Raw genomic sequence first — 25,398 nt, forward strand, 5'->3', positions numbered from 1 at the left:
AAACAGAAAGAAGATATAATGTAAAACAATGTGCCTGTTAACAAAGTGTTATGGCTGCTTAACAAAAGGATAATACAAGAGCTGGCCATAAATGAAAAGTGAAAATGTCATTTTAGTTACTATGCTCATAAATTATATTGTTTTGTAATACAGAGGTGAAAACACTAAATCCAATTCATTAAGGTTTCAACAAGGTTTTTAAAAAAAGCTTCAAATGAGATGATGAAAGTTTTTACCCTCTGTACAGCATATCCCTCATACAGGTGAGCTCTGCCCTGCATTAGCACCACCTTCTTACCCTCCAGATCTCCAAATATCAACTTCCCTGCATGACCTGGCACTGGAATAGAAGTTTCATATCGTTAATCAAAAAATATGAGCAGGCATAATGTTTTCATACTTTGTGCAAGGAAACTAAATTTGAACAAAAAATAAAGTAATATATGACACAAAGTCGAAAATCAGTAATGTTGAATTCCTAAATCTATGTTGAATCGACATTATTTTTGCAATTCTAACAACATGATAATAATTAACTGTAAAACAACTTAAGAATTTTAAAATATAGAGCTTTCAATGCTCAACTTACTTTACAGACTTGGAGAAAAGTTTAGTAACTAAATAGAAGAGTGAAAATGGCCTTTTATTTACAATTAATGGTAAATTATGTGTCCATTACGCTTTTAACAGTCCTCTGTAGGGTTACTAGTAGACTATGACTGACTACGGAGTTTTCCAACCAATGGGTCTCAATTTAGGTATACAGTCTTGAACTAATGATGATGAAGAAATCATTACAGTGGTACCTTGACTTACGAGTGTCCCAACTAACGAGTTTTTCAAGATACGAGCCGTCTCTCGGCCGATTTTTTGCTTTGAGTTGAGAGCTAAAATTCGGGTTACGAGCCAGCTTCAGATACAACACCGCTAGTTGGTGCAGCGAACGCCACAGCGAACATCACAACATCCACCCAGCATCCCGTGTCTCATTCGTTCACTTTAAGCGGTTAGCTCGCAGTGGACGCATCAGTGTTGTGCTCGCATTTGTGCTTGCAGTTATTTTGCAAAACTTCGTTTTTCCAACCATGGATCCAAAGAAAGTGAGTGCGAAGGACAGTGCTGAGAAGAAGAAGCGGATGATGTGCATTTAATTAAAGAAAGAAATTATCAAAAAAACATGACCAAGGTGTGCGTCTAGTCGACTTGGCGAAGCAGTACGAGCGTAGCACTTCTACGATCTGCACCATACTGAAGCAAAAGGAGTCGATAAAGGCTATAATGCCAGCCAGGGGCGTTAAAATAATTTCTAAACAGTGGACATCTATCCATGAAAATATGGAGAAGCTGCTGATGGTGTGGTTGACGAAGAAGCAGCTCGCAGGAGACACAGTGACGGAGGCTATAATCTGCGAAAAGGCACAAGCTATTTACGCTGATTTGCTGCGGCAGACCCCAGGCACTTTGACGGATGAGGCATCGGGTGAGCCGTTTAAAGCCAGTCAGGACTGGTTCAAGAATTTTAAAAAGAAGACCAGCATTCACTCTGTTGTCAGGCATAGTGAGGCAGCAATCGCGGATATGAAGGCAGATGAGAATTATTTCAGAACTTTTGCTGGAATTATAGCAGTAGAAGGATACATCCCCCAGCAAGTCTTCAACTGTGACGAGACGGGACTCTTCTGGAAAAAGATGCCAAGGAGGACTTATATAACGGCAGAGGAGAAGAGGATGCCAGGCCACAAACCCATGAAGGATAGGCTAACCCTCGCACTGTGCGCCAATGCGAGCGGCGACTGCAATATTAAGCCGCTGCTCATTTATCATTCGGAAAACCCCCAAGCCTTTAAGTCACATAAGATTCTGAAAGAAAAACTGCAGGTTATGTGGAGGGCAAACCTGAGGGTGTGGGTCACCAGGCAGTTCTTTGTGGAGTGGGTGAATTTGGTCTTTGGTCCTGACGTTAAGAAATATCTCCTGGAAAATAACCTACCCCTGCAAGCCCTTCTCATCCTGGACAATGCACCTGCTCACCAACCTAACCTCGAAGGTGACATCCTCGAAGAGTTCAAGTTTATAAAGGTTCTCTACCTTCCACCCAACACCACCCCTATCCTGCAGCCCATGGACCAGCAGGTGATTTCTAATTTCAAGAAGCTCTTCACCAAGCACCTGTTCTGCAGCTGCTTTGAGGTGACGGAGAGCACCAACCTCACCCTTCGAGAGTTTTGGAAGGACCACTATAACATCGTGATATGCCTCAGAATTATCAATATGGTGTTACAAAGAGGACCTTGACCTCTGCATGGAATAAGCTGTGGCCTGAGGTTGTGTCTGAAACGGACTTTGAAAGACTCGAACCCGAAGCGGCAGTGGTGGAGGAGATTGTATCCCTCGGCAAGTCCATGGGCCTGGACATGGATGAAGGTGACATCAATGAGCTCATCGAGGAGCACTACGAGGAACTAACAGAGGAGCTAAAGGAGCTACAGACGCAGCAGCACACGGAGGTTTTGCAGGAAATAGGTGACGCGGAGGAGGTTATCTCTACAAGTGAGATAAAGGAAATGTTGGGAATGTGGGAGAAGCTTTCAGACTTTATTCAAAAGAAACAACCAGAAAAAGTTGCAACTGGGCATGTGATGGCGCTATTTAATGACACTTGCCTAACTCATTTCAGAAACATTCTGAAACAGAGGATGAAACAGACCTCATTGGATAGGTTTTTATCAAAAACCCCTGCAGATGAAAGCGTGGCGAAAAGGGCAAAAATCAGCGAATAAGATTCAGTTATTCACTTCAGCCTTTCTCCTCCACCTCCGTCAGCATCTTCAAGTCGTCTGATCTCCAAGGTAAATGCTGTACATTATACTTAATAAAACCAGTTTATTGCAGTGCATTCTATTGTATTGTGTTTTTATACAATATTCGTTATTTACAAGTACATCTTTCTTATTTAAAAACATGTAACAAAAAAATTGCGGTGTTTTTTGGGATCCGGAACGGATTAATGGCATTTCAATTCATTTCAATGGGGAAAATTGATTTGACATACGAGTAATTTGAGTTACGAGCTCTGTCACAGAATGAATTAAACTTGTAAGTCAAGGAACCACTGTATTTACTTTAGTATTCGATTCACCATGACTGATCACTGACCTTAAGACATCCAAATTTAACGTTTGGTCAAGGAACCTACTCCAGAACAAATGTTAATTTTGCAAAACCCATTTTTCTTTGAGTCACAATGACCCTGACTTTTGACCTTTTGATTCCAAAATGAACAGGCCTCTTCCACTGTTGTCTTAAGGCAGGTATATAGAATGTTGTTCTGATACCAATGCAACTTTCACTTGCAAATGAGAGTTTCTTGCTTTAAAGTTGTCTGCCAAACTGTGAACTAAATCTTTATTTATATTACATGTATTACAATCAATTGCAAAACAAATGACTATGGAGTCTACTAACCAATGGGTCTCAATTCAAAATAACATTTGTTCTGGAGTAGGTTCCTTGACCAAACGTTAGATTTAGATATCTAAAGGTTCATGACCGGTCATGGTAAATCGAATACTAAAGCAAAACAGCTTTTATAAATTATTTACTCTTGATGGCTCAATATTGATTTAAAGAGGTTTTGGAGCTGGAAGAAATCAAAGACCAAGTAAAGGTACAAAGTCTTAGAATCCTTGCTTGTGCCAAAGAATCAATCAAACACAGAGCTACAAAGGTTCAAAGATAATGTGTGTGTGTGTGTGTGATTTGGATTTTTAATGTAGCTAAAACAAGTTTCAGTCATATCGCTACGATGTCTGCAGTGTGACAGTTTATAGGGATGTCTAGCACTGGGGCATCATGCCGCAGACATGTAGCATGATGTCCCACCCAGTCACATTATTTGGACTCGAGGCCGACCAGTCCTAACACCAACATCTTAATGCTGAATGCCAAGCAAGGCAACTGTTAGTACCATTTGTATAGGTACAACTTGGCCGAGGATCGAACCCACGACCTCCTGCATTCGAGGCGGACGCTCTAACCACTAGGCCACCAGAGCAGTCAAAAAATTTGTACAGATTGGTTAGTATCTATGCAACAAAACATAATAGTGTTAGACAGTTTAAGATATATTTACAATTGATATTTGTAATTTGTTCTACATACATTTAATGAAGTAGCATGCAAGTTTCTTTCTCGTGGCTATTTTTCTCAATTACTGGAAAGCATAGAATAAGGACCAAATTTCCTAACTGCTTTTAGACAAAACATGAGAATATAATTCACAGATGATGCCTTGTTGTCGAGCTATCTATATCTAGTAACAGTATGGCTAGAAGATTATAATTACATGTGTAAGCCTACCTGTGCTGACAGGGAACCCTGGAATTTCTGCATACGGAATGATCTCTGTGTTGCTAACAAGATCTCCAAGACCACCCAGTCCTGAGCCACAGATAATTCCAAATTGGGGTCGGCATTTCACCTTCTCAAGAATACCCTTCGCTATGGTCTCCACCTCCTCATAGGTGTGGCTGGAAGATGCATTACATACTATTAGGGATGATGCTAAAGGTTTTAAATTCTCGTCTGGAATTTAGTTCTAAAACACAAGGACATAAAATTTTTCTCAGATGCAGAGATGAAGTCGAACTTAAAAGTTTTACAAACACATAATCAGATTAGGCTATATTTCATATACTGCAAATCTACAATCATAATAGTAATATCTCAAGTAGATATCTTTAATGGCTGCACTGCATGCATAAATTATAAGAAATCTTAAAACATAAAATACTTCCTACAAGTTATGGAATTTGTGATTTGGAATGGTTTTATTCAGTGTTTTAAGGCACAGCAACACATGAAGGTCATATAGTACCAAGGCAACTGGTGTACAATGCATTGACCTGGGACACAACGTGGTCTGATCTGTCATTAGTATTCAAAAGCAGCACCCTCTTGTCATGCGTCCGATGTACTCATCAAGGAGCCAGTGAATTTCTGCAAATGAGGCCTGAACCGAGTAGATGGAATTGATACTGTCCAAACTTTATATATAATATTTTTATCCCATCTTTATGTTTTCTGAATTTGATGTATTATATTTTGGAATTGTTTGGGGGCTTCTACTTTGGATTAGGGCCTAATTTTGGCTCCCAAGAACTTAGAATGTCCCAGACAAATAGAAGAATAATGGCCATGAAAAGTGTCAATCATTTAGCCCATGTCCCAAAACAAAACCCATCAATACTGCCAATCTTTCAAACAAATTACTCAGCAAATGTTGTTGATTACTTTTCATCCTGCCGCTGATCAGCACATGAGCAGCATTCACAATCCATCACTAAACATCATTTTCCAAAGTCTTGTTTACATTATATTAGAAAGGGCATTCATGTTTAATTCAGTCAAATTAAATGCTACAAGCTGACACCAGTTATGAGATAATGAGACTAGTAAACATAAGATGAAAATATTGCTTTAATTTCAGGTGATCTGGGATTTTTTTCATACTTTTTGTGTGCAGAACTATGAACTGATGTTGTAATGTTTATTTGATTTACTTTATATCTGATTTAATTTAATTGTTTGTAAGTTTTAAATTTTTTATTTTTAATTTCCTTATATGTCAATGTCAGTTTGACCTGAATCTTTTCATATATACCTAATAATAGAAACACTGTTTCTATTTTTGACTTAGCTTTTTGACTTAGTTCCCAACCTTGTTTCAGAAATCACTGAGACAAGTAAACAACTTTTTATTTTTAATTTATTATCAAAGTAGAATGATTGGTTTTTATCAAGGTCATATGTTGAGTACTTGATTTTATATGTAAACAGCCTCTATTTTGCAATTCTGGGTTTTCCAAATTGCGCAGTATTCATGTTTTATACTGATGTCTATAGAGAAATTAATTAGTTGGGCTTTTACACTGGAAAGTGATTGTTTGTGACCAGTTTGGAGTTATATTTTAATTTTTATTCAAATTATTTGGATTTCTAAAATATTAATTCTTTTTCCTGGAAATATTTGAGTGCTCATACAGAATTCTTGGACAAAGACATTTCTTTAAATTTTATTTGGAAATTCAAACACCGGAATATTGTTTGTGAATCAGCAAAGTACTGTAGACACCTCAATATCATACTGACTACAGTATATGTCATCGCCTTCCATTTTGGATTTTTCGTCGGGACTCGAACTTGAATTCATCAGAACATTTCCTTATCAGGACTTCTAAAAATTAATTGGTGGATTTTTCTTGGATCTGATTCTTAAAACTGTAAATTCTTATCTTTTAAAAAACATTTACAGTTTTTTCCAGGGAAATAAATTTGTTATATTTTTCAAAGCTTGTTGATTTCACTCCTTGTTTACTGTTTATTAGAGCCTAAACACGTAACATAAGAATGTGGTGATGAAATAAAGATAACAGGATTTGCACACCTTCTTCATGTTCATTATTTTTTTTAGCAACAATTTCATTTACAACCAATTAGACAAGGTATCATAAGTTTTATAGTCTATTGTTGAAAACCCTATGCTGATATAACCCTTAATCTGAAACAGGAAGAAATAATATATTTAACATGTCCATGGTGATAGTCAGTGTGCATTATTTTCATTGAATACCAACTACTCTTCTGATGAAAACCCCACACCAAAATGACTTTCCATTCAAGAAACGTAGCTGTAACAAGAGATTTTCAAAGTAGCAACCATGCTGGCTATATTGGACATCAGATCAACACCATTTTAATTTAGGAACAAGACATTATAAATGTCTTCTAGTAAAAACTGCTGATATTGCTTCCATTCTTTTGGAGAAACAGAAACGATATTCAAGATGGTGCCATGGTGGCCATATTGGATATCAGATTCTCAACACTTCCATTTAGGACCAACTATACCTCACAAGAAATCTGATGCAAGCAGTGTCAATATGATCAGCTATATTGAAGCAGCCAAGAATTTCAGGATGGTCATCGAGGCAGTCATACTGGAGGTCAGATTAGCACCAATTTCATTTACAACCAATCAGACATCATAAGAAACCTTTCAGTGAAAACTCTGTGCTGATATGAGCATTCTTTTTGGAGAAGTAGCAATAACAAGATTTTCAAGATGGCCACTACAGTGGCCATCTTGAATGTCAGCATCACAGTTTTCAATTAGTACAACTAGATATCATACCAAGTCTTTTAAGTTTTACTAAAAACCCATGTTGATATGACCATCAATTCAGGAGCACTTGTAATTAAAAAAAAATCAAAATGGTCACCATGGCAACAATATTTGATATCAAACTGCCATTTACGACAAACGAGATATAAAAGTCTTCTCAGGAAAAAACCCATGTCAATGTGAATTTCTGTTCAGGAGTAGCGATAACAAGATTTTCATGATGGATACTGTAGTGGCCAAACTGGATGTCAGATTTTAGTGAAAATCCCATGTTCATGTCATCTATTCTGGAGAAGTAGTGATAACAAAATTAACATTATGGCTGTTGTGGTTGCAGAAAAGGTAGTACTGAAATTGATTATCTTTTTAAAGGTTATATCAAAAGTACGGATTGATTAAAATGCATTGATATGCCCAAAAGTAGATGAAAGTAGGAAGCTTAATATTTGTGGCAGCTCTGCTAAATTGGATACAGCACTCAAACTCAATTATGTTGAAACAATTTGTCCCTGCGTAAAGATTATATCTGTAAAGTTCAGAATCCCACTGGGATTATAAGGGAACTGGGTGGATGTCAATCCCATCCCCCCACCCCATTTATACCTGCCACAACACGTGTCATGCAAAAAGGATGATTCTTTTATTCCCAAACCCATTCACATGGTCTTGTTTTAAAAAATATGTTTTTCAGTTATCTTAGGACAAAAGACACCACTGTCATATATGCCTTTAACACGTAGCATGTATAAACAGTAAAAGCTCAAGTAAAACTATCCTTGGAGCAGCTTAAAAAACAGCAATTACAAGGCATCCACCATTTCACACATTACTTAACTGGCTGACAAAGCTAGTGTATTAAGTACTTTGAAGACTGTTGTAGGTAAGCCCAATGTGCTAATTTGCATAGGTAAAGTTCATGAAGAGGAACAACCCAATTTGTCTTAAGTTATATGTAAATGAAAGCGATGTTCGATGTGCGTTGAATAACAAAAGTAATAACACGTCACTGCCTTGAATGAGAATATTAAAGCCATCTGTATGAAAGATCATTGGCAAGTTTTTGGCAATGTTTCTTTGAAGTAGGGTTTTACTCCATATATCAAATGCAAAGCACAATTATTTCAGCTGTTGGAATAGTATTAAAGTATGACTCATTCTGGAAGGCAACTTGGGAAGCAATAAGCAAAGGAAAAATAAATTTCAGAACTCCTGGTTGACGGAGGTTTACTTTGTGAAGGCCATAATTTAATATCTTTGCAAAGGACATATTGACATAAATAACTCTGGAGTTTACTAGAAGCACCATCTTATGAGACATATTTGACACACTGAATTGAACATTCGGATTAGTTCTCTTTATTATTATTATTCATTACATTAATCTTGTTAAAATAATAACTATTAATTGACCCATTCTTTTCATTACAAGGTAAGCAAGAGATAGATTGATTGAAAGACAATAATATACAGTATAAACACACACTTGTATTTGCACAGTTGATTTGTGCTGATTAGGATTTAACAATCGTACTGGACATAGGAATCTATTACTGATGTATATAATTACCTGCAAAGCCCCATTAAACTTGAAAATACTGTATCCCCCCCCCCCCCAATCAAATAGTCAGTCCCAAATGTGATGAATATTCCTTTTTCTGTAGAGATAACATATATCTCGTGCTGATCAGACTGCATCATATAAAGTTCTAACAATGCCAAGGTATGGTCCTCAGGAACAACGATGTTCTGCCCTGGATTCACTCCGAGAAATCCAAGGAAGCTTTACCAACCATACAATCCATTCTCTAGTGAGTGCAGCAATGAACACTAAATGATACTTTTATTACACTCCCCCCCCCTTTCTGAACTAATCTAAGTAGCAATGACTAATTAAGCCTTTATTCTGACATCCTCTGGATTTTAAAGACTGAAACTTGGTGTATATTTTTATTTATTGTCAGTGTGTTTCTTAATATGTAAGTGTTTGCACATTAGGTGTATGTGTAATGTGATAATATCTGACAATATTAAGACCATGAATTGTGTTTTCCTTTGCAAGTGTACTGAATGTTAAGATCAAGACAATACATTTTGTTTTATTCAGATTTCAATTTCCAATCACTTTCTAAAAACTTTTATGAAAAGTTAGCCTGTTCTCGACTGGACAATGTCACCTTTTCGGGTCACACACACTGACCATCCTGGGACATCAAAACACACTTTTCGAGTTGTCAAAAAACCCAACACTTTCAGGGAATATGGCATGTACGAGTTTGGCAAGTACAATGTACTTCCTATTGGAATTAAATGAAAAAAGACTTCAGCGCATATTCCACAGAAGGCAATGATGATTGTGATCAGTTATGATGTACTAATGAGGGTTAGCATCATTTTCAGCTTGGGAAAAGCATGTTTCTATCACAAGTAGCCGTATTACTTGGCGCATTGTACATGTACTTACAAACAACCCCAATTATGACCCAGTCATTAACAAACAAGTTTGATATAAATAAAAAAAAATAGGGTGGTGGTGGTGTTAATGCCATTTCTCAGTTTAAGATAGGCTATACATGGCAGGAAATATAACTAGTGGAGAAAGTACCCAGGGCAAAACCCCAGTAAGAACCACTGACCCACGAGAAGCTAATGACAGCTTTCTCACATATCCACATTGGCCAAGCCCAAGACTTGAACCTACATTGGAGGTGTGATGACTGTGATCGGTAAAGGTGTGCACTTTAGACCAATCAGGTTTGATAACTGTTCGTAGCTGATCTGAACGCTACTTACTGTTGAATTGAATAGTAATGTTGAGAACTGTCATATCTCAGATGTTCAGAAATTTTATTTTCCAAAACACTTAAGTCATTCTGTATTTAGGTATTGTCCCTTTCCCTCTCCTCTTTAACAAATCATCCTTACTTTAGCTGATTTAACTGATGTAAGAAACAGAAGTTGTTGTTGTAGGGTTTAACGCCATTTTTCAGCACACGATAGGCTATACATGGCAGTCAGTATTAATGGTGGAGGAAGAACCTGGGAAATGCCCGGAAAGAACCACCGACCCTTGAGAAGCTACTGGCAAGCTTTCTCATGTACCCACATTGGCTGAATCAGAGACTCGAACCCATGCAGACAGAGGTGAGATGGCAGTGATCCGTAACGGAAAGCGCATTAGACCACTTGGGGCCCCTCAAGAAAAAGAAAATAAATGAAATGTATTGATTAATTTACAAGTTTTTCTTTCTATAACAGATTTTTCTTCTACCATAATCAAACAACGGAAAAGTTCTTGGTTAAACAGTATGATTCACTTATCCCCAAGCATTTTGTTTATTGTCATTGTAATGGCAAAGAAAATAATCCTGAAGAAGAGCTGTTGTCAGTTCACACATGAAATTAACATGTTGATTGCTTCTGTTGTGCTACTATAGGTTAATTAGTTTGCACATAAGCATTTCTCTTCAAAAATTGAATGGGTGAACCCAACTTTATCTTGGATGTCTTTTGCAACCATTCAACTGTTTTTACAAAAATGCTACTTTGATAATTAATACAAAATAGTAAATTTTAAATTAAAATAAAGATATTAAATCTTAATAATGCTTTCTTTTTGTATGTTCATGCAGCAATTGCCAAAACTATGTTTTCTCTGAAGAAATCATACATATGTTAATGACAAATCAAGCATGGTGTAACCATTTCAACATGTCCAAATTTGTTTAACTTCAAGAAGATATGAGTGTAATTTTGTTATTAATTTGTTCCACGTTGATGTTTTTTTTCTTGGCAAGGAATAGAATTTCACCGACTTTCATGTGATCATTCCAAAAGTATATTGAACAAACTGCAACAGGAATAAAGATGTGAATGTATTGTAGATTACAATAAACAAGTAGTAAAAAAAGATCACTCATTGCCTGCAATGTAATATTAAAACAATTATAAGGCATTGTCATTAGATTTGAGTGGTATGATATTCCATATATTATCTGTTTGAACTTGGAAATGTTTTTTATTAATGAATGATCGCCCTTTTTTCAGTATAAAAAAGCGAATTGCTTCCAAAAAGAGATAACATATATAAATTGGTGCTCCCCCTCTTCCTCAATTTCTTTAAAGCTTTCTTGATGGGGTCATAAACAGCAAACCACACAAATATTATCGTGACCATGCCCACAGATGTGAGCATAGAAATGGTGGGAAATTGAAAAGTTAGCTGTACATGTTTGGATGTGGGAACCACAAGTCCCACAAAAGAAAAGCAATGCAACTGAAGCAATTAATGTAGTACTGCTATTAAAACTATATTTCTGTATATAAAGTTCCATCTTGAATGAAGTTATTAAGACTCCTAATGTGTAATACTGCTATGATTGTCTCCTTGGTGCTTATTCTATTTTATGTCATGTTGTAAGACTTTCATGAGTCTGATATCTAAACTAACAACAATGAATTTGATTAATGTCATTTGGAAATTTCAATGAAAGACTGCGCATGGTGCAATATAAGCAGCATATTTTACACCAATTTAATTAAATTCCATATAGATAATTTGCATACATTTACATTATGCAAAACAATGTTTATTTTAAATATTTTGTCAAAGCCAGGTTGTCAGCATATTGTTTGTGCTGTGAGTAAAGTCCATATCTTATAATGATGTATTCAAGAAATACAAACTATGCTATATTCCAAGCAGGTTTGATAAGATAGTACTTCATCCTTGTGAGAATACTCACTCAAACAGAGCCATCTAACTGAACACATTATGAATTTGTCTTGGTCACTAAATAGTACATTTCACGCATTCTAAAATATGATTAACATCTCAGCATGGTATCTCAAGTTCATCACTTGCAGTCTTCACAAAATACCCTATCAAATTTTTTAAATTAGCTCCAACCCAGGGAGTGTGTGTATGTGTGATTGGGATTGGATTTTTGACGTAGCTCTAACAATTTTCCAGTCGTATCGCTATGATGCAGTGTGGCAGTTGACAGTGATGTTTAGCACTGGGGCATCATGCCACAGACATCAACCTGAAGTCTTTGATATGACTCAGCCAGATTTGAACCTGCAAACTCCCGTATCTGAGGCAGATACTCTAACCACTGGAGTGGTCCCTCCAAACCAGGAGTAAAATATTCAAGTTTCTATCCAGAGGTCTGACAGAATTCTTGAAATACAATGTATTACCTGGAAAGCCCTATTAGACTGTGTTCGCAGCATAACCAATGGAGCATTTTACCCAGAGTAATTTATATCATTGAAAAATAATGTTATTAAATGGCAAATAATATTCATTTAAGAAACAAAAAATAAAAACCAAAACATTTTTTAAGTGCTTTTTACAGTTCTGATTTACCTCAGAGAAATGATAATGAAATATTTGTATTTGTTGCACACAGTAATTCTTGCATATCCACACCAAAAGTTTCTTAGTAATTTGATCAACTACAATGCAGTGTATTAATGACAATACCTTTTTGACATACCCGAATATCAATGACATCATAAGAAATCTTCTTGTGAAAACTCCAAGACTTTTAAGATGGCTGTCTTTTAATAAAAACCTTGTGTTAATATGACCATCAATTCAGGAGGAGTGGTGATAGGAATTTCAAGATGGCCACTGTGGCAGCCATATTGAATAAAAGTAGTACCATTTTCATTTAGGACCAACTGTTATAACCTAGGGAGGAAAGTACATGAAAAGTTTCATGGTAAAGCTCCAGATAGTTGGGGAGGTGTAGCAATGATAACCTGTACTAATGGACGGATGGACAAAAGACAAAAAGATGATAGTCCATCCCAAAAGCTGTTCTGGTTTCTGACTAATGGTCAAACTAAAACTTAAGAAACAATAATAAAAAAGGCAACAAATGTCACCTTGTTTTTATCATGTTTAGATTTTTAAGAAAATATATTTGGCATTTGTTCAGTTTAATAAAAGTCAAATGTCAAATATTTAAAGCTTCACTTACTATATAAAAAATAAAAGAACTCATATATCATGGTGACTGAACTAAATTCTGTAGAATGTCAGGCACAAATCTTACCATGATCACTTTGAATGACATTTACATTACAGCACTTTTTCCCCCATGTAACAATTCTTAAAACTATTTACATGCCTTGGAGATTTATGGCATGTACCGGTAAATCAAAGTGAAAACACCACAACAAACCTGTTTTGGCAAGTGATTTCAAATTGCAAGCTAATATATCCTCAACACACCTCCACACCAGTACATGTATGCAACTTTAAAGTGCATAAAACCTGGGTGAATGATGATGCAATCGTATACTGTATTGCTTAAAAAAAAACCAAGTTGACCAAACCCTGTTAAAAACATACCTCTTGCAGTCAATTATGGTATTAGTCTTCTGACCACTTATATAAACAACAAGCTTTGAAAATTTGCTTTTTTTCCTTAGCTACAAGAGACCAAGGCCAGCATCACCTGTAAAAATTGGAAATTCATTGCCTCAGTTTTCAGTTATAGAACAGATCCTATAAAATCTTTAAACTTTTACAAGCTGTCAGTGTACAAAGGTATGGGATACACTGACCCTCAGTGTTGTATATAAGCTATCACAAGCACTGACCCTCAGTGTTGTATATAAGCTATCACAAGTCCCCAAAAGGATCCCCATTTGTTTGCTCTAATATACAAACAAGTCACCCTTCCTGTTGAGTAGACACACCTTCCACAATCAGAATGAAGAATACTATCATATCCTTGACACACCCAAAGGAGTTCATGTACACAACTTTCAAGTGTATTAAAACATGGGGAATGATGATGCAATAACGGACCTCAGTAGTAATATTACTAGGTAACAGGCTGCACCTTGTTAAATTCACTGCCCTGAGTTAATATCCTTTGACAGTTTTAAGCATAGGGATTACTTATATAAATAACAAACTTTCAAAATCTGATTATTTTCTCACCTGCAGACCAATGATCAACCTAACTTTTTAGCACTTGCCATACCAGATGGTACTGAGAAAGGTGAATGACATGATTTGAACAGGGTTAAAATTATTCAAACAAACTGTACAATCAGAAATACAAAAATGAATGAGAAAAGACCAATTCAGTGCTTGGATTTAGAATTCTGGTCAACTAATATTAAAAAGAAAACATCTTCATGTTTAACTGAAAATGCGATATCTGGAGATTAAGTAGAAAGCTTTCATTGTCTCCCCTATCACAATGTAAAAAGCAACATTTTTGGTATGTCAAGTCCACCTCAACAAGCAGGGTGGATTTGTGTACTGGTATTTTGCAAAAAAACTCAAAACTTAAATCAGCTTTGTCAGATCAAACCAGGTGTTGTAGATGTGTCTGTCAAGACGTACACAAATGTCAATTTTTACAAAGGTCTGGGTCCAGAGTCGATGAGTGTTCTAAGGTGATCGCCTTTACAGATCAACTGACATCTCACCCCTGACTCCATGGGTTAGTATGCTAAGCTCGGCCAACATGTATATGTGAAAAAGTAGCTTCCCATGGGTTAGTAGTTCTTCTTCCACCAGATATACTGGCCACTATGTATGGCCTATCTTACGCTAAAAAATGGCACTAAACCCCCAATTACAAAATATTAACAAAGAAACTCTAACAATCAGATATCTGACTTGTTAGGTAGAACTTTCAGGTTTCATTATTCAAACAGTGGTAGTATCACAAATGATAAACTGAATAAGTCAAAACTGATTCAGTTAAACCTTCCGTGGAGATAACCAGAGGCAATGTATGCATCAGATGTCACCTGTTTTAAAGCTGAAGATTGCTCATGCAATCAACTTCAAGCTCTAAAACAACAAGTAATTTACTCATTCTTTGTTAATTAATTTGCTGACACAATCACATCTCGAAGAGTTATCATTGACCGAATGTATACCTTGCCACTGGAATGCTCAAGTGGTTTAGTGGTTAGATGCAGTTGTCATGCAGTAGGTCGCGGGTTTGAACTGCAGCCAAGTCATACCAAAGACTTATAAAAATGGTATTAACAGCTGCCTCGCTAGGCACTCAGCACTGAGGGATTAGTGTTAGCACTGGTTGGCCTGGAGTCTGGATAATGCGACTGGGTGGGGCATGATGCTGCATGCCTGCGGGCATGATGCCCCAGTGTTAGACATCACTCTAAACTGTCACCCTGCAGAATAATAGCGATATGACTGATTTTTTTTTAAAAAAAAGCTACGTTAAAAATCCAAATCACATAAACACACACCCTTGCCAGTGCCCAGTTAGTGTACATATGACCCATGCAGGCCTCCTGAAGAGTTGTCATCCAGTGGAGTTTATACATATGACCCATGCAAGCCTCCTGAAGAGTTGTAATCTAATGGAGTTTATACATCTGACCCATGCAGGCCTCCTGAAGAGTTGTCATCCAATGGTGTTTATACCTTGCCAGGGTCCACTGAGCAGGAGACACATTCTTATCAAGTCTACTGACTTTCACCCTCCGATACAAATGCTTTTGCATGTGAACTCATTTGTGACTTGAAATAAAGCATAACCCTATACAATTTAAATTATTTTAACATCTAGTAAGCTACCTAGATAAACATTATGGCAAGAGTGGAGTGGTGGTTGGGGTGGAGGGACTGGGAGTTTCTTTTTGACCAGAATTATTTTAATTCACAAAATTAAAAAAAATAAACTAATAGATCAAGCAAGATATGTTTATTTCAACTGTTTTGGGACGCTGGACATTCTAAAAAAGATCCCAGGAAATAAAATGGTACGATAGGTCCCTAATAGATAAAACTATTTAAATAACTGTCACTAGAATAAACAATTTATTTGCTATTAGGTTTTCAAGTTTCAAACAAAATACAGTCCAAAATATTTCAAAGCTACTTTGAAACAACCCCTATAAATTTACATGTGATTAAATCCACAAATTTAACAAACTGCATTACACGTTCAGTACTCATGTGACTGCAGGTAACTACCACCCTCCATCTTTAGTGAAAGTATTATATCTGCGTGCATTTTAAAATCCCCCATGATGCATTGTGTCCATCAGCCTGGTCCCCTGATTAATATGATCCCTGCTATACTCCGCTACATAACTAACTAATCGGGTGATAATGATTGTACTAGTTGCCAGATTATGATACTATCTTGCCAATTTAGGCCAGGTACATGTACCAGCAAATCCACAAACATCTTCACATCATAATAATCCTGTATTAAAACCATTAACTGGCCACTTAGGTCACAGATGAGTAACCTTTGCTGTGTTCAAATACATTTCAAAAGGTGAATTCAAAATTGAAAGAAAATGTTTGTCAAAACTTAGAGAACCAGAACCACTACAACTAAGCAATGAGCTTGGATCAATTGGTGACTTAATTAGTTCAGCCAAGCCAGATCATTCTAGTGATGATTTTAAATGCTTTTCCAAAGTAGACAAGCCAAGTCTGAGTGGAAGCTACATGACAGATAAATATAAACAACTCCATGTTAAACATGAGAAATGCTCTCCGTACAACATGAAGAAAAAAAAAATCAAAGCCACTGGTCTTCACATTGTGTCAGAAAATTTGCTAACATTTCCTGCCTCAGTTTACAAATGTCTTCTGATAGAATTCGTAATTCAAAGTACTTTGGGTAAGGTCAGTATATGTTACATAATATTGCAACTTTAGACTGATTCTGAAACAAAAAAACTATCTATCCGTGACTTAGCCACTACATCACAGTCAAGTTCACGGTTAATTCAAGAGAACCTTGCCGCGGTGGTGAAAAACTCCATTTGTTTTGCAGTCAACCAGTGATGTCACTGGTCGGCTTATGCTTAGAGACCGGAAAACCTGACATAATAACACGCCAGTGCTACTACCCCAGTTAGTTTTTAGAGACCACTAGTATCCACTCAGAACTAGGATAGTAAAATTTTGGGTGGGTTTCTCACACAGCCAGACATTGTCCTGTTACATTCATTTTGGAAGAATAAGTACAGGTCTTGACGAGACTACAGAAGCATCACGATACTCTGAGAGCAAACTGTGCACTTGTAAAAAAGATGGGGAAAAGGGAGTTCTAGGAAATTTGGACAAGATTTGGAACAAAAGCTTGTGAGGTAGGGTATCTTTGCCCAAATCTGTCTTGCTTTCTTAACTAGATGTTGTATGGTTTATACGCTATGTGCATTTAATTTAATAGAAATTTAATCTTCTATGTATAGCTGAATTATCAACATGTCGTAATGTAGCATATAGTGAATTATTAATATTCAAGATTAATGTACAGTATGGAATTGTTAGGATGGAATTGAGTGTGTATGAATTGTATTTTGAACAAGTTTTCAGTCATATCACTATGATGTCTGCAGTGTGACAGTTTATAGTGATGTCTAGCGCTGAGGCATCATGCCGCAGACATGTAGCATGATGTCCCACCCTATCACATTATCCTGACACTAGGCCGACCAGTCCTAACACTAGCCTCTTTATTATGAGTGCCTAGCGAGGCAGCTGTTAGTACTATTTTTGTAAGTCTTTTGGTATGACTCAGTCAGGGATTGAACCCACGACCTTCCACATCCAAGGCAGACCCTCTAACCACCAGGTCTCTGGAGAGGTCATACATGTTATGCAAGTTTTGATAAATGTTAAGAGTATTTTGTTTGCCAGGCAGGTGGTATAAACAATTATATTGTCCCTTGCGGCTCCTTGATCATTTTATAAAACATTGTTATTCTTGCAATTCTTATCTTAAACAACATCTGTCACAGATGCTCAAGCCAGAATTATCCGGTATCAATTCACTTTTTTTTTTTTACATGTATTTCCTTTTAACAAGTCATATGCACTCAGTAACACTGCATGTTTATTTCTCTGATAAGTGCCACAATAACATAACACTGAATGTGTTTTACACGCAACTTAGTTCTAAGGCAACAAAGTGACGACTTTGAGTAAATGCAATTTGTAATCAATCAAGAACAGCTGAGTGGATTGGATGCATTTTTTGGCAAATTAGCATGCTATTTAGTTAATAATGGCAGCAAAAGTTTATTAATTACTGTTGAGTTACATGTGCTGTAACTAGGGTAAATTGGTCCTCATGCTATCAATGCATTATAAAAATTGTACTAACAGCTGCTTCACTAGTGATCAGCATTAGGAGGTTAGTGTTAGGACTGGTCAGCCTGGTGTCAGGATAATATGACTGGGTGGGACATCATGCTACATGTCGGTGGCATGATGCCCCAGTGCTAGACTTCGTAGCAATATGACAAAGTATTTTAAAGCTACTGTAATAATCCTACACACACACACTCATATCCTTCTGTAAAGTGTCAAAAATTTTAATGTGATGGTTTGATAAAAGAAATCAATACACATGAAGCATATAGTGTCTGCAGTATGTGGTAGAGCATCCACGAGCCCTAACATCAATCATATAGTGTCTGCAGTATGTGGTAGAGCATCCACGAGCACTACCATCAATCATATGGTGTCTGCAGTATGTGGTAGAGCATGCACGAGCCCTACCATTAATCATATAGTGTCTGCAGTATGTGGTAGAGCATCCATGAGCCCTACCATTAATCATATAGTGTCTGCAGTATGTGGTAGAGCATCCACGAGCACTACCATCAATCATATGGTGTCTGCAGTATGTGGTAGAGCATCCACGAGCCCTACCATCAATCATATAGTGTCTGCAGTATGTGGTAGAGCATGCACGAGCCCCACCATCAATCATATAGTGTCTGCAGTATGTGGTAGAGCATGCACGAGCCCTACCATTAATCATAGTGTCTGCAGTATGTGGTAGAGCATCCACGAGCACTACCATCAATCATATGGTGTCTGCAGTATGTGGTAGAGCATCCACGAGCCCTACCATCAATCATATAGTGTCTGCAGTATGTGGTAGAGCATGCACGAGCCCTACCATCAATCATATAGTGTCTGCAGTATGTGGTAGAGCATGCACGAGCCCTACCATCAATCATATAGTGTCTGCAGTATGTGGTAGAGCATCCACGAGCCCTACCATCAATCATATAGTGTCTGCAGTATGTGGTAGAGCATCCACGAGCCCTACCATTAATCATATGGTGTCTGCAGTATGTGGTAGAGCATCCACGAGCCCTACCATTAATCATATGGTGTCTGCAGTATGTGGTAGAGCATCCACGAGCCCTACCATTAATCATATCGTGTCTGCAGTATGTGGTAGAGCATGCACAAGCCCTACCATCAATCATATGGTGTCTGCAGTATGTGGTAGAGCATCCACAAGCCCTACCATCAATCATATGGTGTCTGCAGTATGTGGTAGAGCATCCACGAGCCCTACCATCAATCATATGGTGTCTGCAGTATGTGGTAGAGCATCCACGAGCCCTACCATCAATCATATGGTGTCTGCAGTATGTGGTAGAGCATCCACGAGCCCTACCATTAATCATATGGTGTCTGCAGTATGTGGTAGAGCATCCACGAGCCCTACCATCAATCATATGGTGTCTGCAGTATGTGGTAGAGCATCCACGAGCACTACCATCAATCATATGGTGTCTGCAGTATGTGGCAGAGCATCCACGAGCCCTACCATCAATCATATAGTGTCTGCAGTATGTGGCAGAGCATCCACGAGCACTACCATCAATCATATGGTGTCTGCAGTATGTGGTAGAACATCCACGAGCCCTACCATCAATCATATGGTGTCTGCAGTATGTGGCAGAGCATCCACGAGCCCTACCATCAATCATATAGTGTCTGCAGTATGTGGCAGAGCATCCACGAGCACTACCATCAATCATATGGTGTCTGCAGTATGTGGTAGAGCATCCACGAGCCCTACCATCAATCATATAGTGTCTGCAGTATGTGGTAGAGCATCCACGAGCCCTGCCATTAATCATATGGTAGAGGATTCACCGATACCCGCTTAAGACCATGTCAACCATTTAAGCTTCTGTGTGAATGACTTGGAATTTTCTTTTGAGCTGGAATTTTTAACAAATTGTTTTCCAACTAAGCCAATAGCTAACATAGTTTTATTTTTATTTAAATCATTGCAAGAATATGTTTTTTAAAGTTACTTGTGCGTTGGATTTTTTTCTTCTTTCCAAACAATCACCCTCCATTCAGAAAATTAAATGGTTGTCAAGACAATATTTTCATAAGTTTACTTATATTTTATATGTATAAGAAACACAATGTAGTGAATACTGTTTTCCAGAAGTTGCTATTTTGCAATACTTGTTGTTGTTGTTGAGTTTAATTATAGTGGCGTGCACACAATTGTGCATGTGCCACTTTTTTCTGACTGCACCACAGCCTGCTAGTTGTTCCTGGGGAAGGGAATGGTGCCACCTCCCCCAGGCTTTTATGGATTCAAGGAACCCTGATAGTTTGGCCTCAATCTGTGGGTCCATAAAGGTCCCTTACAGTTGAATGGTTAGCTGTCATTAGTGGGAAGGAGAGTTTGGGAACAGTCCTGCTTGCTTTACATCGCTGGTTTTTTGTTGCACTTGCCTGGTGTTTCTTGCGATTTTTTTTTTCTTCTTTAAAACGTTCTAAAAGGGGGGGGGGGGATGTTCTATGCTGTTTATAGAGGTTCTTAGTAGAAATCATGTATGAAGAGAGATTTTCAAGGTTATTTTGCAATACAAATTTGCGTTGCAGTGTCACATTATCCAGAAACCAGGCCGACCAGTCCAAACACTAACCTCTTAATGCTGTGCATCTAGCGAGGCAGTGTGTGTGTGTGATTTAGTTTTTTAACATAGCATTAACACTTTTTCAGTCATATCAATAATGACGTTTGCAGTGTGACAGTTTATAGTGATGTCTAGCACTGAGGCATCATGCTGCAGAAATGTAGCATGATGTCCCACCCAGTCACATTATCCTGACACCAGGTTGACCAGTCCTAACACTAACCTCTTAATGCTGAGTGCCAAGCGAGGTAGCTGTTAGTACCATTTTTTAAAGTCTTTGGTATGACTTGGCCTGGGTTCGAACCCGTGACCTCCCGCATCTGTGGTGGACTACTCTAACCACTAGGCCACCGGAGTGGTCTAGCGAGGCAGCTCTTAGTACCATTTTAATGTCTTTGGCGTGACCCGGCTGGGGTTCGAACCCACTCTAACCACTTGGCCACGGGAGCAGTTAATCTATGACAAAACAATATGTTGCAGAATCTACATTTCTTGGAAAGGTATTCCTGCACAATGTTCATTACCATGGTAAAACATAAACAAGAGTACACTGAAAGCAGTGATACTTGACCATCATCTGTAAATGATCTCCAGGAATTCAATATTAAATCATTTCTTCTTTTAAACGGCATAGTGCTACCAACTATGACATTCTTAAGCAACAAGATTTTCTAATTATTTACTGTGGCAGCTGTAGATGTAAGATTGATAACATTTTCCTTTTGGACATATGTGCTAGACAACATTGGTGAAACCCATGTTGATGTGACCTACCATCCATGCTGAAGAATGACTGAACTTTTTGAGGTCAAATTGGAACCATTTCCATTCAAGACCAACTTGATATCATAATTATTCTGATGAAAATCTCGTGCTGATATATGAAGAGTAAAAATAAAGCATTTTCAAGATGGTTGCCATTCAGGATGTCAAATCAGCATCATTTTCATTTAATAATGAATAGACATCAAAAATGTAGTCTTCTAGTATAAACCAATGTTGATACAACTTTCCCTCAAGGAGGAGGAGTAATAATATTTTCAGGCTGGCCCTATGGTAGCCATATTGGAATATCATACTGACAGGCAATTTAAGAAGTCTTCCAGTGAAAACCTCATCCCGATAACTTTCTATTCTGAAGGAATACGAAAAGCAAGATTTTCGAGATGGGTACTGTGCTCATACTGGATGTAAGATTGGGACAATTTTTATTCGGGACTAAGCAGACATTTTCCTCTGAAAACCTCATGTTAATATTGTATGACCATCCATTTAACAGATGCAACAGGTGGCACTCTATACAGTTTCATATTTTGCATAGGGTTAGAATTTTTAAAATACAATTTTGCCCGGTTTTCCTCACTGGTTAAACTGGCTATTTAAAAAAGACATTGTATATCTTAGGTATTGTTCAAAGAACCTTTATTTCCCTTTATTTTGGTGCATGATTGATGGGTGTAATATGGGTTGTAGAGTATACAGCATGGCCTGACTCCAAATGTGCACCTTTCACAAAACTGCAAGCTCCACTTGGTCATTTTTTACTTCCTGGACTTCAGAGGTAAATTGTATATAAAAAAGGAGAGCAGATAACCTTATTTTTTTTACAATTGATATATTTTGTAACTTATCCATTGCACTTGCAGAAACTGGTATTTTCTATTCTGGCAAAATTCGTTGTCCCTATTGTATTAACTGCTAAAATTCATTTATCCAATTTTAATAGGTGCTAAAGATAGTGTACTTCAGACTAATTCAGTGTGATTTTTTTTTAGCACAAGGGAGCAGTCATTTTAGTTAGCAGTGTGATTAGAGCATGTACAATTTCCAAAGAAATGTCAGCCACATTATATCAAAATAGTATCTAGGTATGCCAGCATTCTCTCCATTGTACATGTTTCAAATGCAAAACAACTTCACCGTGCATTTGTCACACTCTCAAAAGTATATACATCTTACCTACACTGTACAGTATCAACTGTATGTATTCATTTTATTTAAACTTCTATAAAAAACTCGAAAAATTGAAATGTACTTTCAAAACTGTACTTGTTTGAGTTGCGAAATGTGTTTTGGAAGATAACACACACACATATATAATCAAACATATACATATATGCATACATGTATTTATCAGAGATCACAAAACTCCTGTATTTGCTGGAGATGTTTCAAGTATAATCAACTAGCCTTCTATTTGTTTATATCCTTCCAAATAAAAAAAACTTTTCCTAATGAAGAAAATTCCAAAAGTACAATGACTTTAGTTTACAGATTATTTCTTTAATAAACAACAACAAAGATGTTGGCAACTAAGCAAAGAAGAAAACAAATTTTATAAATAATTATTTTGAGAGGAAACCATTTAGTTATGGAAGGATAACACTAATACTAAATTCTGAACCGAAAATGACATTTTCTGTTGTATTTTATCCCAGTTTTCTCTTTTGTCACAATGTTTTGCATCTGGTTTGATGTTTTATATTAAGTTTCACAAATATGTCAGATTGTCTGCTGTATAATTTTCAGGGAAAAATTTATGTCATGAGCTCATTTAAATTTTAGTATTTATATCCCTTAGAACTGTATCTCCCTTCTAACTAAAATGGTATAAATGCATTAAGTAGTTTGTATGATACATCAGCACAGCAGTGGAAATATGATGCAAAATAAAGCTAATTTTGGAAAAATGGAAACTAAAGATCTGCACATAAACTGTAGGAAGATAAACCCTTCCAAATAAATGCCAATATAAAGCATCACAAGGCAAAATAAGGAACATAAAAATGTTAAAATGCCGTAAAATGCATATAATATAAAAAAGGAAACACTAAAACATTCTAAAGATAGTTCCTAAAATTGAATCAGAAACAATGGCCTTCTCTGTGATTGAACTGTGTGGACAACTTCAGAAACATAAATTATGGACATGATGAGATCATTTAATCTAGATACAAAACCGTTATGACATGGCACTTGGTTTTGTTTTAATAGAATGTGGGGTCCTGGGTGACAGAGTGGTCTAAGACTAAAATAAATAATTGTTTCCAGGCAACTAAATGTCCCTGTTTTTCCTTGCCAGCCCTAGCAAGTCCCCCTTCCCCTGCCACAGGTTAAATATAATTCCCGAAATTGATATGTGTATCTAACTGAACTGGTTAAGCCCAGTACCTGAAGTACTTGTATGTGTATCTATCTATCTATCTATCTCTATATATATATATATATATATATATATATATATATATATATATATATATATATATACACACACAAATTATTATAATATATACAATGTTTAAACAATAATAACAAATTTTTTATATTTTTGAAGAAAAATTCATGAAATTGATTTGTGCATCTGACTGAGCTGGTTTAGCCCAGTCCTTTCTATATATACAACATTATAATATATATGTTTAAAAAAAAATCAAATGCCTACCCACATGTACCTACCCTAATTTTAAAACCAAGAAAGACATGGGGGGGGGGGGGAGCCTTTACAGATCAGTCACATGTCACCTCTGCCTATATAAGTCCTGGTCTTGGTTTGACCAATGTGGGTATGTAATAAAGCTTACCCATTGTCTTCCCGTGGGGTAGAGGCTTGATCTCCACATTCATTACTGGCAACAATGTACATCCTAAAAACAGCATTAAACTCCAGAAATCACAAATGATTAATAGAAAGAATACTGGGTAAACAAACTCTGGCTGTGTAAGAAAAAAGCTGCAAAAAAAGCATGGTGGTTGTTGTTGTTGTAGTGTTTAATGCCATTTTTCAGCACAAGATAGGCTATACATGACGGCCAGTATTAATGGTGGAGGAAGAACCCGGGAAAACCCCAGAAAGAACCACTGACCCACAAGAAGCTACCAGCACGCTTTCTCACATACCCACACTGGCCGAGCCCGAGACTCAAACTCACGCAGACAGAGGTGAGATGACAGTAATCTGTAATGGTGTGCACTTTAGACCACTCGCCCCCCCCCCCCAGCAGAGTAATATTTTGTATATATAAAAAGCTGACCTTCTCAGAGCTTCTGATATACAAGCGTTTGTTTCCTAAAATTTCTGGTCCCAGAGTAACAGGTGGTCTTTCAAGACGGGTTTTACTGTATTTATTAAACATATGCACTCATAACCAACTCCAACTGTAAACACAGACCCTGATCTGCCATCAGAAAAAGTACCATGAGATCAGGATCTATATTGTTTGATCCACTGACTACTAACAAACTGCATATATCCAGATCTGACAGCGCATGATGCAACAAGAGATATAGATCTGTCCATTTTCAAGATGGACTCACCTTGTGAGGATATTTCTTAATCATATTTCTATCTAGTTTCAAGCTCTAAACAAGACAATAGAGCAACATGATCTACTTACAAGATATTGCCTTGGATGTTTAGTGCCAGTATTTGCATTTAATAGCTTTATTAAGTGGACCAGGCCCTTCAGAGAGACAATCAAAATTAATCAGGTTAATGTTTT

The 25,398-nt window shown here is 37.0% G+C and overlaps 1 protein-coding gene across 2 annotated transcripts in view; it reads right to left on the minus strand.

The window, feature by feature from the left end:
- The window catches only part of LOC149779981 (purine nucleoside phosphorylase-like), a 72,917-nt gene that overhangs the window by 37,442 nt on the left and 10,077 nt on the right, over positions 1-25,398 (minus strand). For both annotated transcript variants that reach the window (XM_089936705.1, XM_089936704.1), the window contains 2 exons: positions 4,360-4,529; positions 237-340 (listed from right to left, as the gene is read on the minus strand). In XM_089936705.1, the coding sequence (XP_089792831.1) occupies positions 237-340; positions 4,360-4,529 (274 nt within the window). The remainder of the gene's footprint in view (positions 1-236; positions 341-4,359; positions 4,530-25,398) is intronic.

Source organism: Sinohyriopsis cumingii, chromosome 16 (assembly GCF_028554795.1).
Source record: "Sinohyriopsis cumingii isolate HCF-2022 chromosome 16, ASM2855479v2, whole genome shotgun sequence".
NCBI lineage: Eukaryota > Metazoa > Mollusca > Bivalvia > Unionida > Unionidae > Sinohyriopsis > Sinohyriopsis cumingii.